The sequence below is a fragment of the Falco cherrug genome, chromosome 7, assembly GCF_023634085.1.
Source record: "Falco cherrug isolate bFalChe1 chromosome 7, bFalChe1.pri, whole genome shotgun sequence".
NCBI lineage: Eukaryota > Metazoa > Chordata > Aves > Falconiformes > Falconidae > Falco > Falco cherrug.
Window position 1 is genome coordinate 51,017,025 of NC_073703.1, and position 19,404 is coordinate 51,036,428.

Consider the following 19,404-nt stretch of genomic DNA (forward strand, 5'->3'; position numbering starts at 1 on the left):
TAGTTTTACTCCCTGTAGGAGCTCCCACTCAAGTTGGCCATGCTTTGTTGTGCCACAAACAGCCCAGCCCACTTTAAACCAGACACCAAACATTTGGGACAAACACAAGCTGGTTGTGACACATTGAAATCACCTTCTGGAGGGAGACAGGTCCATGCAAACCAAGGAGAAGCCAGAGAGAGGGACTTGCCTGCTGTGACCTTGTCTGTGAGGCAAGACCCCGCAAGCCCCCGCCCCCAGCAGCCAGCTGTGTCTCCCCAAAGCTGAGTGCAACTCCCCGAGGCTGCCGCAGTGGGAAGGATCTGCCTTTCCTGGATAGTGGCTGCAGCCAGTCTTCGTTGCAGAAAAGGGGTGTAGGGAGCTGCCATCAGGCACCACTCACCTTGGGGAAACGGGGCTCCAAATCCAGACCTTGGCTTCCACCAAGTCTGACTCACACAGACTCTGCAGCCTCACCCCCCTTGTACCCAGCCGAAGCTGAAACCTCTGCTAGGGGAAGGGGTTCTTATTGCAAAGCTCTGAAGTAAATATTTCTCTGAGCTTTTTTTCCCCTCAGCAGAGCAAGGATTTCCTCACCACAGCAAACATCAAGAAGAGGTGAAGGCACCTGTACAACACCTCATCATCTCATTGCCCAGCTCTGGTCCATTAAGAACCACCTCAGCAAAGCCCATGTCTCTGCTCCAGCTGCCGTGGAGGAGGGACAGTCATCTCTCCTCCAGGGAATCCAATCTTGGGTGCCGTACCAGCTGGTAAACAGCAGCTGCCTCTGTGCCCGTGCTGTCTTGCAGTAAAGCAAGTTGCTCACATACAGGACTAACACCTCACTGGAGTGTCTGCTAGGGGACAGCCAGCTGCTTTAGAAGAACACTTGTTAACGGTCTACCCAAAAGAAGGCACTAGAGGATGAGAGAAGGATTATGTAAAAGTTTTAAAAACAGACAAGACACCCTCCCAGGCTCTGCCTGGTTCATGAAGACTTTTCCCACAAAAGGCAAAGCTGAGGAAAAGGCGCTCTCACGATAACACATTCATCAGGCTGGAACACAGCTTCCCACAGAAACAGCAGGCTGTCACCGTAACCACACTTTCAAGGAGTAAAACCTGGATGCATTGCATTTCATCCCCACATCTCTCCCCAAACCCCATAACCAGGCTCCCAGTCCCCTTCCCAGCAGCCTCTCCCCTCGCAATCCCAGCTCCCGCGTGCCTCACAGCTGCCTCTCACCTCAGCCTAACACCTTCTGACACGTTACCTACAGCCTTCTTCACTTCTCATGGCGTTACCCCTCACGCCAGCTGCAGCCCCTCCACAGTTACCCCCGCCATGATCTGAGGGCTCCGAGAGCAAGCAGCCTCCTGCTGCCCTACCAGCCACATCTGGCTACCCAAAACACCGCCACAGGGAAAACAGCACCGTCACGCTGGGACACAGACAAGGAATATAAAATTGTTTCCAGGAATATAAAACATCACACTTCCTTGGGAGAAATGGGTGAAATAGGAGGGCAGCCCCTGCTACCCATACCCCTCCCACAGCTACCTGCCTTCTGCTTAGGCTAGTGACTACTCGGGCTGTCAAGAGATGCCTGCAAGTTAGATCTTGCCCTGGTCTAGGCTGACCTTGCAGTGTGCACCGTGGAATGTGGGAACTTCTGGCATGAATTCATTACGAACGTGGGCACAGCAACTCCTTGACCTGCAGGAAATTTTCTGCTTCAGCTCAGTTACCAGTGTCTAATTACAAATGGTAAGGCAGTATCTAGTTTTCTTTCCAAGATTCAGCCCCTGTTTTTCAATCAGATTTTCATTGCTCTTGCTACTTCAGAGCTCTCTTGGTCAGGTACCTTCACTGCTAGAAAGAGACTGATTTTCTTTCCTTGCATGCCTTTTAAGGGTCCATTCAGTGAACCTGGAAGATTCTTGCCTGCAGACGTAAGTTCCACATTTTGGGGCTGTGCAGGGGCCAAAAACCCAGCCTGTTCAAAAAAACAGCATGTCCGAGGTCACCTCCCAAGTCAAAGGATGAGATCTGGGAAATGAAACAAAACAAAAGATATATCTGCCCCACTCCACCAAACTTTACACTTAATGTTGCATGCTCACTGGTTTGGCTCTGGGATGCTGAAAGCTGTGCATGCGCTTGGGCAAACATGCCAGGCAAGCATGGGTTTGACCTAAATCAGCTTCAATGTTTCCAAGTAAATTCTAAAATCCTGATAAAGATAAAAAAAACCCACTGTCCCTTCTTCACTGTATCAGCCTGATGAAGCTCAGAGTCACTGTTAAGGTAGCAAAACCTTATAAACTGGGGAAGAAAATACATTGTGCAGTAAAATACATGTAAAAATGCAAGGAATAAAGTGCATGCATACATACCAAATGGCCTTCAAAGGGATAAACAGTAGAAATCCGCTAGAGAATGGAACTCTTCTATTGCGAAGCACTGAGAAAAGTGGTACAAGAAGAAAGCAGGAAGAAACAGACATTCTGGAAAGCTTTAAACAACAAACCCAACAAAATCAGAAGAAAATGGTTTAGAAGAGCCTTTAAAATGAGTTTTATTGTCAGAATTTTACAAGTAGCCTTCAGTGGCATCATACAAGAACTCTGTTGCAAAACTCTAATAAATAGTCTGCCCCAAGTCCCAAAATATTTTTTGAAATAAAATAAAAACCAAACTTAAAAATAAGAGAATAAAAGCAAGACTTCAGGATGCTCAGAGATGTTAGCAATATTTCCCATTTACAAATAACATCAGGCATTATATAAATCTCCTTCATACAAGTCGTTAAAAAACCCAAGACATTCTAAACCTTTACAAAAGCACTCCAGAAATAGTTCCAAAGAGATCCATTTCCATGACAAAACATTAGAGAAGAACTCCATGGGGATTAGCATCACAAATGAAGTTTGAGGTTGAAGTGTAGTGCGTACTTGCGTGGAGCAAGATTAAAGAGCATGAAAAAGGGATTTGAGAAGAGCATGGAAGTTTCTGTGACAAGACCATGCCTGATGATTTTAATCTGTCTATTTGAGAATGGGGAAGGGGAGGGAGTGGATGCTCTTGAAACTAACCCCCAAATATACTGCACTTTATGCAAGGAAATATTTATTAATGCAATAACTGTATCCTCAGAAGGGAGTAGAAAAGGTTTCCAAGCACACTGCACAGTTCAATGCCTGTGCAGACTGCGGCGCTTGAAAGTCATATTCTGACACCTAAAAGGTATTTTCTGGAGAGGTAACATGTTGTGGCAAGTTAGCCGGTCCTTCAGAGAACAACTAATTAACTTTCCTGGCATGAGGAAATTTGGGAAATCTCATGCTAGACATGACTGGGGACTGGGGATTTCAGAACTCCAATCCTGTCCCAGTGCTTTGAAAAATACACTTCTCTAATTCACCTTTACCTATTCCTCTGTCTTTGATAGCAAAGGATTTATCAGACCTCTCGGGTAATAAAACAAGTTGAATAAATATTTCTCAAATCTGTTGTGATTTGAGAGGTCCAGAGAAATGGAATGGGAGGGCAGGTGCACAGAGATGGTTTACGTGGATTTTCATGGAAACAGTTGAGGGGAAAGAAATCTTTATCTCTTTACAACTTCAGCCTAAGTCTTCTGCACATATGCAAGCAACAGATTCCCCTGGAAGGGAAGGGGACTATACTTAAGCAGTACAGCAACCGTACTCAGTTATCTCTCAGCCTGCCTGATATGGTATGAACTGCAGCATGCCTAGTTTTGCTGTTCATAGAAGTACTTGCAGCCATTGTTTCCACAGGAAACAAAGGCTACCAGAAATGCTAATGCAATAGATGTGTGATAATACGCCTCACCCACGGCCCACATCTCTAGTTTCTCTCCAAATGTTATGATGCTGGTTGTACTGTACCATACACTATGGACAAGTGTTCTCTGTAATGTATGGGAAGGTAGCACTAGCAATCAAGCGCAAATTGCTAAGGAGACACCTAAAACATTGCATTACATCCCCTTGTCTGTGGCATACTTCAGAAAACAATGTAAGAACAGCAGTAAAATAAACATTTCTTTCTAATTTTCTAGATGTCATAATATTTGCCAAAGCTGCAAGGAAAAGCAGATTACCTGAAACAGAGAGAAAGGAGTTAATGGAAACAGAGGCAGATGGAACAGCAAGCCTGATCCTGCCTCCAAATCATTTTGTACATAACAGATAAAGAGACCATGTGCAAAAAATAGACATTCACATTTTAGCAGTTAAACTTTTATTTTACCTTTTTAAAATTATTTACTTTGTTTTTTCTACAAAAGGCAGACATTGATTGTTGATCTGCAATTGTTCTGAGTGCGCGCAGAGATGCAAAAAGGGGTTATTGGAGGATGAAGGACAGGGAAGTGCTCCGACTATACTTTCACATGTCATGATTAAGGTGGCATTAAAGCTTAAGTCCCAGTAATAATATTTGTAACAGATAGTTTCCTTCCCCGTACACTGTTCTCAGTTCATATCAATTGTGTTGAAAACCCATTCGGTGAATTTCTTCAGTTTCTCGGTTGCATTCTGGGATTCCTCCTGTAACCTCAAGTTGTCTTCCCGCAAATGTTGCACTTCAGCCTGAAGACTGGCCTTGTCCTCTTTTTCCTTAGGCATGAGGAAAAATAAAGATCTTAGTGGAAATTTCAGGTCATGCTTCCTGCCTATTTAGAGGCGCAAGAATCTCTTAAGAGAGCATAAGTCTCATTCCTTATTCAAACTTTCTGTTTAGATATAAACCATGTGGTTTTATATCTAAGGAACATTTTTGCCATTTCATTCCTCACTTTTTGCTTGCATGAGGATTTCTCTAGATTAAATTCTAATTCTAACAGAAGCTGGCTCCCCAGGTGGTAAAATAAAATCGGGTATGCCCTGTTCTGGATGTACAACATGTACGTACAACTGCTGATGGTTAACTAAATAAGGGATAGGAAATCTTCCTGGAAACGCTTTTCCAGCTAAGAGACTTTTATCTGACCACAGCAGATCCTTCTTGGACCAAACCGGCAGTAACACAATTCAGGAAGTTTCCACAGTAGAAATTGTATGTTTAGATAATACTGTCAAATTTTTAACATCAACAGGATATATTTGCATGGGCCAACTTCAAACCCTACGTAGTGTCACCTGAATTAGAGGTGGGTACCCTGATTCACCCTCCTAATTCAAGCAGAGGAATCAGACGCCTACAGATTTAGACACTTCATCCTAGCCTTGCATAATTGGAAGTACGGCCTGAGAGAAGTAGCAAAGAAATGCCTTTTTCTCATACAAGAATGAGACTGTCACAGGTTCAGACATGGCAAAGCAGGATTACACAGTTATTAGCATCACCTATCAGCAGTAAACATGTGTCTTAAAGATTTTCTGTAGATGAAATGTTTACCTTCCTTAAATCCTCTTGCAGCATCTTCAGCAAACCTTCCAGTTGGTCCACTTTAGAGGCGAGAGTTGGAGGGGATTCTTTACTGTTGAAAGCGGGAAACAGTAGCAGATATTGATATGATTTACTGTCTTCACATAGGGTAGCTAACAGCGTTGTCTATACTAAGTGGTTTTATGTAGGTATGCACTCAGGTGCACTAAGAATTCACAAAATGAACAAAAAGAACCAAATGAAAAGTACATGGAACACATGCAGTACATTAATAAACCGAACAAATTTAACTGGGGCTATCTCCCATCACTTGACTTCTCTCTACTTCTACTCATTAAATGTGCCTTGAATTACCTTTGCTTTGGACAGGTTCATGAACATCTCAGACAAAGAACCTGCAAAAAGCTTCAACTGGACTTATGATTCTTCTGTTTTCACCTCCCACCACCGTCTTCATGAGAACTCGTGAAGTGTTCTTCCGTGAAGCCTGGAGATGGCTTCCAAATAAGGATGTTCCTACTCTTTTCCTCGGTTTGTAGATGAGGAAGCCTGCATATCTGATGTATTTACTTACCCTGTATAAGGCTTTATCTGTGCAGTAAGCTGGTCCTCAGCCTGATCACTACTGGAGGCAGCGCTCACAGGTCTGTGATTTTCATCAGCAGCAGCAAAGAATGAAGCTCGCTGAACTGGGAAGGCAAACATAGAGAAACAACGGCAGCGGCAATGATTATTTGTTCATGCATAGCCCAACAGCTACACTGCAGCATCTCAAAACAATCTAGGAAGTCAGTCTCAAGCAAGATAAGGTGATGATATGACATACCAGTATCCACTTGGCAGAAGCAAACTGGCATTGCAAGCTCACACAGATCATGCATCACCCTCAGGCTATGAAGCTTTCCCGAAGGGAGATGCTGAAGAGTGCAAAGCAGAGATCCCTGGTGGCACTTGCAAAGTCCACCTAAGGCCAGTTCCAAGAGAGGCAAGAAGCTGGAACAAGCACTGTGCAGAACTTTGTGGGTACAACTGCATGACACTACCGAATAACTCAGTAACTATATTTAGCTTCCTTCACTCCACAAAGGATCCCTTTATCCTGAGGAAAGAAAAGCCCACTGTGTACAATTTACATCTGGATAGTAAAATGACCAATGTAATTTTTCAGAACCTGAGATGTTTTTCTTGTGCCTTAGAAAAAGTCTTCAGATTGAAATGTGAAACTTCCTCCCTGCCCTGCGTCTATACTTTTTGTCCTGTAACTGCTCAGATGTTTTAACACATCTCTAAATCACTATCATGTAGGTGTGACTGCAAACTACCAACTGCCCATACCTCTGGAGTTTCCTAGCACAAACAGTAACAAAAGCACTTTTTAGTTTAATAATCTCTCTCCCTTAGCAGCTGCTGGCCTCTCACTGGAAATAGAACAGTATCATCTTTTTCTGCTTGGCAGATTTTTATTCTGTGCTTTCAACAAGGCTAAAATTAACATGCCTTGGTATTGGATAGAATTTTTCCCGCTCTTCCCTTTTTTCCTTTGAATGAAAATACTGAAGGTTGATGTAGCTCATGGATCCAGGCAGCTTTTGTTTCATTGGTTGCAGGTATCAGTATTTGTAACTTCAGGTGCTTGCAGGTGAAGACACCAATCAACGATGCAGAAGAGAGGTGTCCAGAAGCACAGATCAGAATTTAGGCTGCTTGGTACTTGTCAATCCCTACTGGCACCTAGCAGAGACTAGAGACATTGACATCAGACAGCTGTTCCCTCTCCAAGTCAAATCTCACTGTATTTTACAGTGGTGAGACGAAGCTGCCAGCCAACACATTACCCCAACTTTTCTTCATCTGAGCTGTCAGTTTATTATCTTCACCACACTGACTTTGTTCACACTTCTAAAGAGAAGCACAAGCGAGTTTGTGGCCTACAAAAGTGAGGGATTCAGGTTAATGAGCACAGTCAATAAAAGGGATCTTTTAAATAGAAATTGCCAACCACAGTGAAATGCATTAAAACCTGGGTTTCATCCCTATGTGGTGGTGACAAAGACATCACTACAAATTCATCTCCTCTTGAGGACTAAGGCTTACTTTGAATATTCTTTCCCAAAACTATGCAGCAGAAACATGAATCATGCTGATCCTACAACTCCTACGGCAACAGAGCAGAGCACACATATACATCTTGAACACCAGAACTTAGACATGCACTGTCTTAATGTATATGGCTACTACCAGGGAACAGCCAAGAAAGCAAGTTACTTCACAGCCTTCTCCAACCATGCAGAATAGTATCTAAAAGATTCAGGATTAGTGAAAACGCTTTCATGAAGGTGGGACAGCATTTATGCAGAGATTAGGAAAAAGCACTTTTATTTAATGCATCTAGAAGATTTTTCCATCGGGTTGCAGTAACTGTAAGGTAAACTCCCTTTGGGCTGAAGCGTATTTAATTTTAAATTCAAATACATCTACACAGCTTACAGTTCTCTTCAGTTTACTAAGTGTCAAGGAGATGGAAAGTGCCATAGGATGAAACGACGCTTATGTGCAAGTCTATGTATTGAAGAGTATGTAGAGGGAATAACTGCAATGGAAAAGTATATACCAACAAAGCATATTTCCCAAATTACCTTGGCAGCGCACTTCAGCTGTGCTACATAAACTTCTTGCTAGTGCAGTAAGCAAGCAATCATTAGTGTGCTCATATGCTTTTCCCCTGCTATTTAACTTTTACACTTCTGTGCCAGACTCCTTTTCCACCGTAGCTGTGATGCCTGCAACTGCTCTATGTGAAATGAGATGTAGCCAGTTTCAGAGAGATTTGGCAAACCCACAGCACAGAGGAATTCCAGCATGAAGAAATGGTACCTGAGTACTACATACAAATTTTTAGGCTGTTAAGACTTGAGTTGCTATTTTAAATGAGCTTAAGCTTCGACTAAGCAGAAACCATAAAAACAACAAAAGCAAGAGTCAAGATTAAAAAAACAAAACAAAACCCCAAAACCCTCCTTAATGAAGCATGCTTGAAGACCAGCTTTTTAAGTGTGATATTCTGAAAACTTACCTTCAAAGGCTTTGGCAGCATCTACCAAGTTTGACCAGTCCAGATCAGAGGCAGAATCAGGCAATGGCATAAGACCAGGGTCCGGCATGGGCTGCCGTCTTTGCTCCTGGATATCTGTGAGGGAACTGTCTGAGGCAGAAAATTCCCCTAGAGTAAATGCAGAACAGATTATAAACTCCATTAAAAAAAACCGCCAAAATTCCTTTCTTAATACTAATGCATCCCTATTTTTCATTTTTCTGGGACAGCACTGCTGGAACCAGAACTCAGCAGAATGTTTGATCCGCCGTAGTCGACAGCATGTTACAAGCCAGTTTTCTGAGACTGCTTCTCACCAGGACATTCAACTCCTTTCTAACCTGCCTGAATTTTTGCAGCTTAGCACTTCAAAAGCCAATCTCTGCCTCCCCGGCCAGCACCGGGGTTGGGGGCAGTACTCTTTTGCCCAATGATTCCTGTCTCTGCACAAGCTGAAAATACTTTGGAGGGCTCTGAAGTTTGCTGGGGTTTCTCCACTCCCTGGCACTTAATTCCTCCTGTAAAAATATATTATTGTGAGCTTCCTTTCCTCCTCTCTTTACAATCTTGTAAACCAATGGGAGCAGACTTAGACCTACCCAGATGAATCAGAATAAGAAAACCCTTAAAAATTACTTCCGAAGTATTGCACATTTCTCAGCAGTTTAGAGAAACCTCTTGAACTTTACTGAAAAATACCCACACCTGCCTGTAAGTTGGTACATGGCCTGCTACGGAGAAAACAGTGGCAAGCTTGAAAGAAGGATATGAAGTCCCTGTATATTTTGTGCAAACTGGTGCCTACCAAAGTGAAACACTGGAATTATTGCCACTGATTAGAGAAAGACCAAACTGTGAACCAATGATTATCTGCTTTATTTCAGTTTACTGTCTGGACAATAAAAAATATGCAATGCCTCATCAGACAGTACATGTGTAAGCTCAGAAGCAGCAATGACTTGCTTCCTCATGCCCTCTGTCAGGGCATAAAGGAAGTTTTAAAAAAATTTTAAGTGGCACTAGAAGCATCAGAGATGTAGGGGTGAGGAGATCGACTGGGTGAAGAGGTTATAGTGAAGAATCTGTTTGGAGCAGAGAGAGCAAAAAGACAGCATGGTGGCCAGGATAGAAGGCTATTGGAAGACAAAAGCCACTGATGTTGCTTATTTTTGCCCTCTCCCCCTGCCTTTTTTTTTTTTGATAGTAACTTCAATAACTAAAATAACTTTTGAGTAACTTCAGCTAAATAATATTGCTTCCTGGAAAACAATGACCTGAAAAACTACACTGCATTCACTTTGCTCAAAAATCTTGATATTTTTTTTTTGTCTCTGTGTGTGTTTACTTTTTATAAATGTAAGTTCAGATCAACATTAATACTGAGGACTCTTGTACTATCTTCCCAAAACAGGGCAGTTATTTGGGAAGTTCTTAACATGAAAATACTTAGTGAAAATTAGTGAAAAGATACAAAGAATTAGGCAAAAATCCTAAACACTTGAAAAATACCTGTTTTAAGAGTGTGAGTTGGGTTGTTAATTAAGACAGATGAATAAATAACAGTATTTTCAGCTGTTTTCCCTCTTCAAAACAAATGAAGGTGCTCTGGAATGCCTGTTCTTCATTATTAAGGTCTTTGAAATTAAAAAAAAATTCTGAATAGCTGGAAGCCAACAAATACTTGTGGTATTAAATATTCAGCTCTACTTAATCCTTCTCTCAGCAAAGGCAAGTGTGTGGGTGACAATTCATGTGCCACTCAAATAGTCCTCTTATGTGCTAGGAGGAGTAATCAGGTTGCTGTGGAAGAGAACATGACAGCGAAAGAAGGTTTTGTGGTTTTCTTTTCAGAAAATACAGGCATCTAAATGATAAGAGACCAAGTGCCGCTTTCCACTTCTACTCAGATAGTATCATGAATCTTCTGACCCCCAGTCCTCAGAAGCCAAATCCACGAGCCAGTTACAAGTGTAACCAAGTCTGCAAGGTTATTTCAGTGCATATACAAAGCAAAGCGAAGACAGCTCAGCTTCCTAACTCTTACACAAGAAACATGTCATACAGAAACAACTCATGAAAATGTCAGGTTCAACACTGCAAACTGCCTGGTGATCACAGACAGATGAAAAGAATTTAAAATAGATTTCTTCAGCAGCCTTTGCTGTCAAATGTATACTGTGTATCTAAATAAAGACTGTGCTTAGGGCCCACTATAGTGAATAGAACCTATTGATAGCCTTGCATTTTCCTCTTGGAACATATTAAAACATGAATAAATCAGAGCAGATACGTACTTCTTCAGAAAACATTGCAGAATCCTACACTGTGAGATCTACCTCTATTTCTGGAAAACACATTTAGTACACATTTAGTTATGAGGTACAGTGGGAACCTGTGAAAATTCCCTTTCTCACCAGCTGAGACATTCACATGCAGCAACACACAACCCCTAAGATAATCCCACTGTGACTTTTCAGTGAACTAATGGGGGGAAGCAGAGTACATTTTTGGCAGCAGTTTACCAAGTAACTTTGTCTCGTTAGCTGTTGATGTGTGACTAAAATAAGTTAACTCAAGTCCTGTAATATGAATAGGGTAGGGAACTGAATTAAAAAAAAATCTGATGTAATAAAAGCTGTATCTGATGTAGATGTACATCCAAAGGTCCACTAGTATTTATCTGCTTTTATATCATTATTTCCCTAATAGTATTTTGGTCCTATAATCCCACACTAAAGGAACTGACACCTGGAGTTGTCATTGCTGGATAACCAGGCATAAATTATTTGCCTATTGGTCCAATTAGTCTAGATGACTCCTGGGAGAAGTGGTGAAAACTTACAGCCAATGAGGCAGATTTTTGTGCTCCCTCCACAAGGTTGCTGCATGACCAGTCATGCAGTCTTACATCCACTGAATTGAGGAAAAAATAAATTCCTGTCCTATTTTATATTTTCAGGCATGTGACTTGGCTCTCCCCATTTTAGCAAAATCAAGATGGAAGTACTGATTGCTGTAACAAACATTTTCCCTTAACATCGTTCACAAACAATTGCTTTGAAAGTAGAAAAAAGGGAAATACACTTACCATGTAGTGATTTCATTCCCAAAGTATATGATGGTCTCCGTAACGGCAGCGACTTTGGGAGAGAAGGGTACGTGCTGGTGAACAGTACATCGTTTGGCATGGCTTGGTCCAAGAGTGAGGCCCGTGAGGCGAAGAAGTGGTCCCTTTGACCACTGTATATACTCTCATCTGACAAAGTCCTTTGCAAGGCACGCCTTGTGGTAGGAGTGCTGGGAAAGGGAGACTGACAGGACAGAGTGTGTGACTATACATTCATAAAAACATATAAAAAGAAACGAGAAAAAAAAATCAATAAAGAAACTTCTGAATTCTGTTGAAATATTTTTTTTAAAAACTTTAAGACAGTATTATTTCACAGCGGATAGGAAAAAACTAAAGGAATCTGCTTTGAAGAAGATTGTAACTATATAACATGTTAAGTCTTTTTTTTTAGCCTATATCCCATTCTACCTTTTAGATATCCTTCAAACTTCTCCTGAAGTGGAAATCTCAGGCAGCCCTCGCAGATTTTAGAGCTGACGTGTAGCAGAGAGAATGTTTACAGAAACAGACTGCTGCATAAACCAGAGTTCTCCCTTGTGCCTGGGGAGGGGGCCGCCTTCCTGCAGGCAGAGCATCAGCAAATGCCAACTAATTAGAAGTGTCATATTACTGAACAACTGGGAACGCCCACCACTGCTTTGATCCTTCAGAAGGATTTGAATCAAAATTAATTACATAGTCCCATGAGTAAGAGAACTTGAGTCTTACCCCACCATCATCCCAGCTTCCTCCATGCTCCACACAGGAGAAAGCAATGCTCTGGTGGTTAGCCTGCAGTTACACACTCCTGGCTAGTGCCAGTGAGCTGCTATCAAAGGTGTAACCATTCCCACCAGTGGAGACACTGATTTTCATGAAACTTGTAGCAACATAACTATCTCTAAGACATAACATTTCTTTGTGGTTTGGTTTAAATTTCGTCCAAAGGCTTTAATGGAGAAATGGCAAACAAAGTAAGACCTCACCACCCTCATTTGCTCTGTAAGCAATTTCAAACAAAAAAGGAGATACTGTGATTTCTGGAAGGAGTGATTAAACATCATAAAGAGTTGCTCATTTGCACATGAAAATAGTTCTCTTTTCTCAGAAAGGGAGGGAGGTTTAAACAGACAGTACTCTACTCCTGTGACCAAAATCCTACACCACCAGGTGGGAGAAGAGCATGGAGGAGGGACTATTGGTACTGTATATAGTGGAAGGCAATCTGCCAGATTTTTTTGTTGTTGTCCAAAATGTTACAAAATTTAATATTAAGAAACTGCTGTGTGTTTTGATTTTAAGATTAAATATCAGAAGCGATTAAAATTACTGCCAAAACCTGCTATCATCAAAAGACAAGGAAGGAAAGAGAAGCCACATCCCATTGCTAACTTTCTATTACGTCAAATTTTCTGTTCTGCGTTGCCTCCCTCAGGACATGCCCATCACAGTATGCACCTTGCATATACAGTTAATGCTACAGAAGTGACAACTTCTGGCACACAGTTGTCACTACGCTGCATTAAGGATCAAGCCGCTTTTTTATTCTGAAATTTAAAACCTCACTCAGCAGGTTCACGTTACGATCCAGTGAAATCTCCCAGTACTTGTCCTGAAGTAGCGAAGGAAAAGAAAACTGCTAAGCCAAGCAGCATTTACTCAAGGGTGGTACAGTTCACTTAGTGTTAAAGAATTAGGAGCTGGAACCACCATTTAATATCAGATGTTGAGATTAAAAGGTTGCACAGATATGAACATCTGATGGAGCTACAACAGAGGTAATACAAGTAGCAGTTGTCTTCTGATAAGAGCAGAGGGAAGAGAAAAAGAAGGGTGGCTTGACTGAGAAGATACAATGCATAACTAGCAGGTAAGAAGATAAATAAGGCTGGGAAGATAATAAAAAGACACGCTAGACAAATCACAGTCTAGAACAAATTCTACTAGCAAACAAAGGCTTTGGCAGCCAACAGGCAAGAAGGAGGAGGATTTTTGGTCTTTGTGCAGTGAACTAATGAAGGCCATTGTCATTCCTTTTCTTTTCTTGACAGTTAAAAAAAAAGTTATGCTGCAAGAGCAATTTTTTGTAAGATGAAATATAAATCATGCAGTGGGCAGAAATGACAGTTACTTTTAAAATGGAAAAGATTTAATTTATTGGTGTGGCAGAATTTTATTAACTGCTGAGATTTATCAAAAGAATAACCTGAGTTAATATACTTGTTACAGTCACCAAGAAAAGAAGATCAGGGTAAGAACTGATTCACTAACTCCAAAGCGGAAAAACAAATTTGGGAACACAACATGGTCTTCAGGTCACCTCTTTAAACTGAATGGAATTTCTTAAAACGAGAACAATCCCCTTGCTCAAACCAGGCAACAGGAGATGCTCACATCACCCATGTGGCACGCCTCTCAGAACTACCATAAACCAAAGGAAAATGTATCTTGCCATTGACAAGGGCTTTTTTTCTTCAGCCTCAAAGTTAACATCTGAGATAATCTGTGCATGGAAGTTTTAGCACGCACAAGTTTTAATAAGCCACTTTGGGTTTACAAGCAAAAGACAGAAGTCGCAGCGCTCTCTTCTCCATTGTTGTTGTGGAAACCATTTGAGCTCTAGGTGATGAGCCTGAGCTGTTAAACACTGACTTAACAGTTGAGGCTGGAGAAATAAAGACTTTTCTCTTCAAAATGATGGATTTTAGAAATCAAATATATGCATTTTTGTGCTTTTATACACATTTTGAAACACATCTAGAAATGTTTCTGCATATTTATTCTGTATAAATATTCACTTAAGTTCAGGGAACATTCTTGGTCCATGTGCAGTAACAGGATTAGACTGGCATAAAAGTAGGCTTTTTGCAAGGAGTTTCAATACTGTCAATAAGTCACTGTCTGGTGATGCAGAGAAGTACAATTCAAATGCGTAAGGCAACACTACAGGATTTTCCATGAGCTAGCAGTCCTAAATGTTCTTTTCAGTTTGGCATACTAGTCTCTTTAAATTTGCACATAAAACTGTAATAATACTGCAGTGATTGTAGTAATGAAACTGTTCCCCACATGTATTTCTCTAATAGATGAGTTTGTGACAAATGGATGACTTTCTGTCCACGATGAGAATTGCAGAATGCCTTGCACTTTCTTTTCCTGTTATGGGTGAGAACAGAAACGATCCTATCTGAGAAACTTGAGTCCAATACAAAGTCCAACTGAGTAAGCTCTGTGTGAATGAATGCTTCAGCTTTGACTGCTTTGAAAGCACTCAGATTTTTCTACACAGAAATCTTAAATGCTTCATGGCCTTCATCTTTTCTGAATTGTGAAGCACTTGCTCTGTTAGTTGATACACCTAGGCAGCAATGCACTCAATCATCAAATTCTTATGAAGTGTAACTTTACACATTTCTATTTTGTAACAACAGAATCATGACTTAGATCAGAAGAGGACCTGTGCATTACTCTTCAGGTATTCTCAGATTTCACTTAACCGTGACAAGAGATAGCCAAATGACATGCTCTCTAACATACCTTAAAATTCTTCTGGGATTCAGGTGTTGGGCTATCAAGATCTATCAATTTCTTCAGCTCTTCTTCAACGGTGGACTTGGATGCTCGTTTCGGTGATGCTCGTAGATCTCTTGCTGAAGCACGCAGCCGAGGGTGGGCCATTTCATTGCCATCACTCTGGTGACGTCTTAAACGAAATGGAAGAGACACATTCAGGTCTCAAAGCCCTGGGGCAGGAGGTATGAATGAAACAAATTATAGCAACCTCAAGATTTTCAAAGAAAAAAAAAACTAGGTAGGGGACACAGAGGAGGGAAGGAGTTTCAGTAATACAGCACAGCCTCATCTTAATGAATACCTGTTGAAGCAATAAACTTGTTTAAAAACATCACGTAGCAATACACTTAAAAGTTATCATAATACAGTTTTACAATAAGGGACTCAATCTGTTAAAATAACATGCATTCTCTACAAAATAAAAAACTACAAATGTCTTCAATGAGCCCAAAAGCAGCAAGTCATCAAGTTTCTTTAATCTTTTCACTGCTTTTTATAATGCAGTTATCACAAAGTTTCATCATCTCCTTTTGACAGCAATATAGAAAATATTATATAAAACTCAAGAAGGGTTGAATAAATTACTTTGAAATGAGCTTTCTGAACCACTCGGTTTCCAAGTCATACTAGCCTTAAAGAAACAATATTTTCACTGTTGTTTCCCAATTTCTGAAAGAGATGGTTGCATATAGTTAATGCAGAGAGATCTTGGCTTGCTTTAAGCCAGTTAGACTGGATACTGGCAGCAACCTTAACAAGGCACCACAGAGTGCCACAGAGCTAATGCATAGCAGGCACAGTCCTACTACATGGATGAGGGGCTCAAAGAAAACTCGGGCTCTATGTTGAGGATTTTTAATATTTGCTCAAATAGCACTCTGAGTCACCTTTAAGAAATCCTAAGGAAAGGTAAGCTTTAATAGGACTGAAATCCACATAGCTCTCTAGAAATGATAAAAAAAAAATTTTTTTACAAGTTAACAGGGAATGAGATTAGCAAACTATCAAATATTTAAGATTAACTGCAGAACTCTAGATTAGAGATTAAGCTTTACAGAAGACTAAGTGTTCTATTAAAGTCTTGAGCTCTTCCACACAGAGAAGTGTCACAGATCTCAACACTTCTTTACAATTAAAGCAGACAAGAGAACCAAAAAACAGTCTTACTTTCTTGAATCCATAAACCCCACTGAGTTTATTGTCCCTTCTGGCTTTTTCCATCCGATCAGATACTTGCTAGTAGCACCCTGGCGAGGGTAGAAAGTCCTAGGACCAGAAGTGGAGGAAGAGGAGGAGGAGAAAGAAGGTGCAAGCTGGGGAGAAGTAGCAGAATGAAGCTCTTCTTTGGGTGAGCTTCTGGCACTGGTGAAAACGACCGGGCTGGCAGAGTGTCGTGAACTCACGGTACTAGAAGAAAAACAATAAAGACAGAATTTGTCTCAAATGTGTACATATGCATCTTGTTTAACTATTTTTCAAGCAGAAGTCTGGGCACAAGATGTTACTCCTATCAATAGTGAGTAGAGTAGCAAAACCAGTTTGCTCTTAAGGGCATTCCACCAATGTTTCATTAAAAACATCTCACGTAGTAATTAAAAATTTTGTATGCAATGTCTAAGGATACAATATACCACAGTCTCCTCGTTCCCCCTTCACAAATGGGTTCACTGCCATTAGACAGCTTAAAAGTAATACAAGAGATTGCAGCTGAATTAGCAGAAAAGAACCTAAGTCCAATTTCTTGCTGGAATTCCTGGCTGTGGAAGAAAACAGATTCTGAAGGAACTTAACAGGAAACATCTCTAAGACCTTACAACTAACTAAAGAAACACAGATATCTTTCAAAAGAGGGCTTCCTGGATTTTGCCTGAAAAGCTGTTGCCATTTGAAAAAAAAAAAGACTGTTAAATTGATAAGTTTTGGCAGGTATTTAATGTATATCACTATTTGTCTATAGACAGAAAAGAGCTGGGATGGCCAACTGCAGCTTATTGTTGGAAGGAGGAGGGGGAGCTTTAGTTGGGAGCTACTCTTTAGTTATGCTGATATTCTCATCCGATGCAACTTGTATTATATCAGAAGCACTAGGGCTTAAGACAATATTTACTATAAAACAACCTTAAAAGGTCAGGCATTTCTAAGCACAGTTACAGGAAAACTTTGTGTACGGCCTTACTAATGAAATAGCATTATATATTTGAATACCAGTTTTCTATCAGCTCTCTACACAACTTCGCCACATTTTCATCCCTGTAGCCATCACTGCAAGGAAGGAATTTGAAACAGATGGCCCTGTGGTAAAGAACAGTTTCTGACTGAGAAATAAAAATTAGCTGGAAGGCTGAATAAAGTCATTGAATAATTTCTTCTTTCATAAGCTTAACAGAAAATTCTTCACCACTTTTCATATCTTGATAAAACAATGCATTTTCACATCTCTTACTAAAACAAACAAAAGAATTTAAGGTTAAATTTAAGTTGCCACCTGGGAAAACAATCTCAACTACATTTAGCTTTACAGAAGTAATTTATCTAATCTATGCCACTTGTCTGGCTTCTGCTGTAGTCAATGGAAAAATATCTTTAGGAGGTGATTCTCCTCATCTTAAATTAAGAGTCTCAGATACCCAGGAGGAATGCATGCTTTGGAGTTTCTCCTCTCTCCATTGACAACAGATGGGAGTCTAAAAAATTACCTTCAACTATGTTCCTTTTTCATATGGTTCAGGTTAGGCACTGTGAGCTCCAACAGTTAAGTGCTGTGGATTTAATGAGGAGTGAGTGCATTGTAGTCTTCCCACCTCAAACAGCAGTGGCTGCTGCAACCATGCTCCCATCTAATGTACGTGGGGATGGCTGCAAAGTCCCTCACATCAGGGGCAAGATACATCTCCCCATGATTTCATACTATAGATTATTTTTTTTCTTCCCTCCATCTGTACATTTGAAAGGCATATACAAAAGATGGGAGACTGGGAAAATATAGGAAGATGCTTTTCCTGTCCATCAAGCCCATATATTTGGCACTGCACATCACAACCTTTGTATTTGTAACAGATCTAAGTAAACATAATTTATAGCACGAAAGCAGAGAAAAATAAGAGCTAGGAGGAGAGGCAGTAAATTTCTCTTCTTTCCCCCTTGTCTCTTCTTTTTCAATACTGCAAGAAAGCTCCTACACTACACATGCTAAGTAAACCAGCCCATCTGTGAGGCACGACCACAAAATTAAACCATCAACATGCAGGGAAGATGCAGATCTTTAAAGAAAACGTATGGGGCTATCTCCTTCCCCGCCATGCTTTTACTTCCTTCTAAATACACTCAAGTAGTAGAGAAGTCTTTTACTTCAGTGAAGGAAAAGGAAAGTTCGGATCACATTTCAGAATTGTTTAATCCATCAGGTAGTTGTCAAGGAAGTGCCTGTGAGAAAACATTTCTTGATAAAATCCAATAACAACTCCTAGATAGGCTGGTAGTGTTGATCCTTAATATTACTAGGCAAAGAAGGTAAACAGTGATGTTCAGTGTGCTCTACATAAAATTTATTTATAAAATGCATATATCTCATAGAATAGGTGCCAAGATCAGCCTGGCAAATAAGCAAGAAACTAGCATCCCTTTTTAAATAGCCTTTTCTTTAAAGTGTATTGCATGTTTTGAGCTGTGGTTTTACAATATAGTGTTTTGGGAGAATACTCCAGGGACTATGCACAGAACTGGCTTTTCACCCTACAAGTAAACACAGGCAGGCCAACAGGATACTGACAAAGACTCACACTTGTTGATTGAGAATGTATTGGGAGAGCAAAAAGCTTTGATAAACTTTAGAAAAACTAAATCTGAGCTGGAGCACTATGGTAGTGATGGGAAGTTATTAAGAGTATTCGACACCAGGAAGCATGCAGAGGGTTCCTCATACTGTAATAGACACTTGGACCAGCTTGATTATATCTGGAAGAAATTCAGTCCTCATATTCTCAGGACACAGAGATGGCCACTGTTGCTCCCCCACCTCCCACCTCAATTACTGAGACATCAAGGACTAGATTAAGGAAAAACTCAAATAGTACATGGCAGTCTGCAAGAATTGCAGATGAGCCATTCATAAAAGCATTCCACAATCACTAAATAATATTTTTAGTATCTTAAAACTATCAGAAGTAATGAAAAAGATACTTAATTAGAAATAGCCATGGTTTTCCTTTTAGTTTTGGTGAGAGGACCATA

At 40.6% G+C, this 19,404-nt stretch overlaps 1 protein-coding gene across 14 annotated transcripts in view; it reads right to left on the reverse strand.

The window, feature by feature from the left end:
- Positions 1-2,536: 2,536 nt before the first annotated feature.
- Positions 2,537-19,404, reverse strand: part of SIPA1L1 (signal induced proliferation associated 1 like 1) — a 220,904-nt gene continuing 204,036 nt past the window's right edge. For 13 of the 14 annotated variants that reach the window (XM_055715526.1, XM_055715528.1, XM_055715522.1 and 10 more), the window contains 7 exons: positions 16,342-16,581; positions 15,139-15,304; positions 11,581-11,824; positions 8,475-8,621; positions 5,976-6,090; positions 5,411-5,492; positions 2,537-4,629 (listed from right to left, as the gene is read on the reverse strand). In XM_055715526.1, the coding sequence (XP_055571501.1) occupies positions 4,486-4,629; positions 5,411-5,492; positions 5,976-6,090; positions 8,475-8,621; positions 11,581-11,824; positions 15,139-15,304; positions 16,342-16,581 (1,138 nt within the window). In that variant the 3' untranslated portion in view covers positions 2,537-4,485. The remainder of the gene's footprint in view (positions 4,630-5,410; positions 5,493-5,975; positions 6,091-8,474; positions 8,622-11,580; positions 11,825-15,138; positions 15,305-16,341; positions 16,582-19,404) is intronic. The other variant, XM_055715534.1, reaches the window with a different exon arrangement.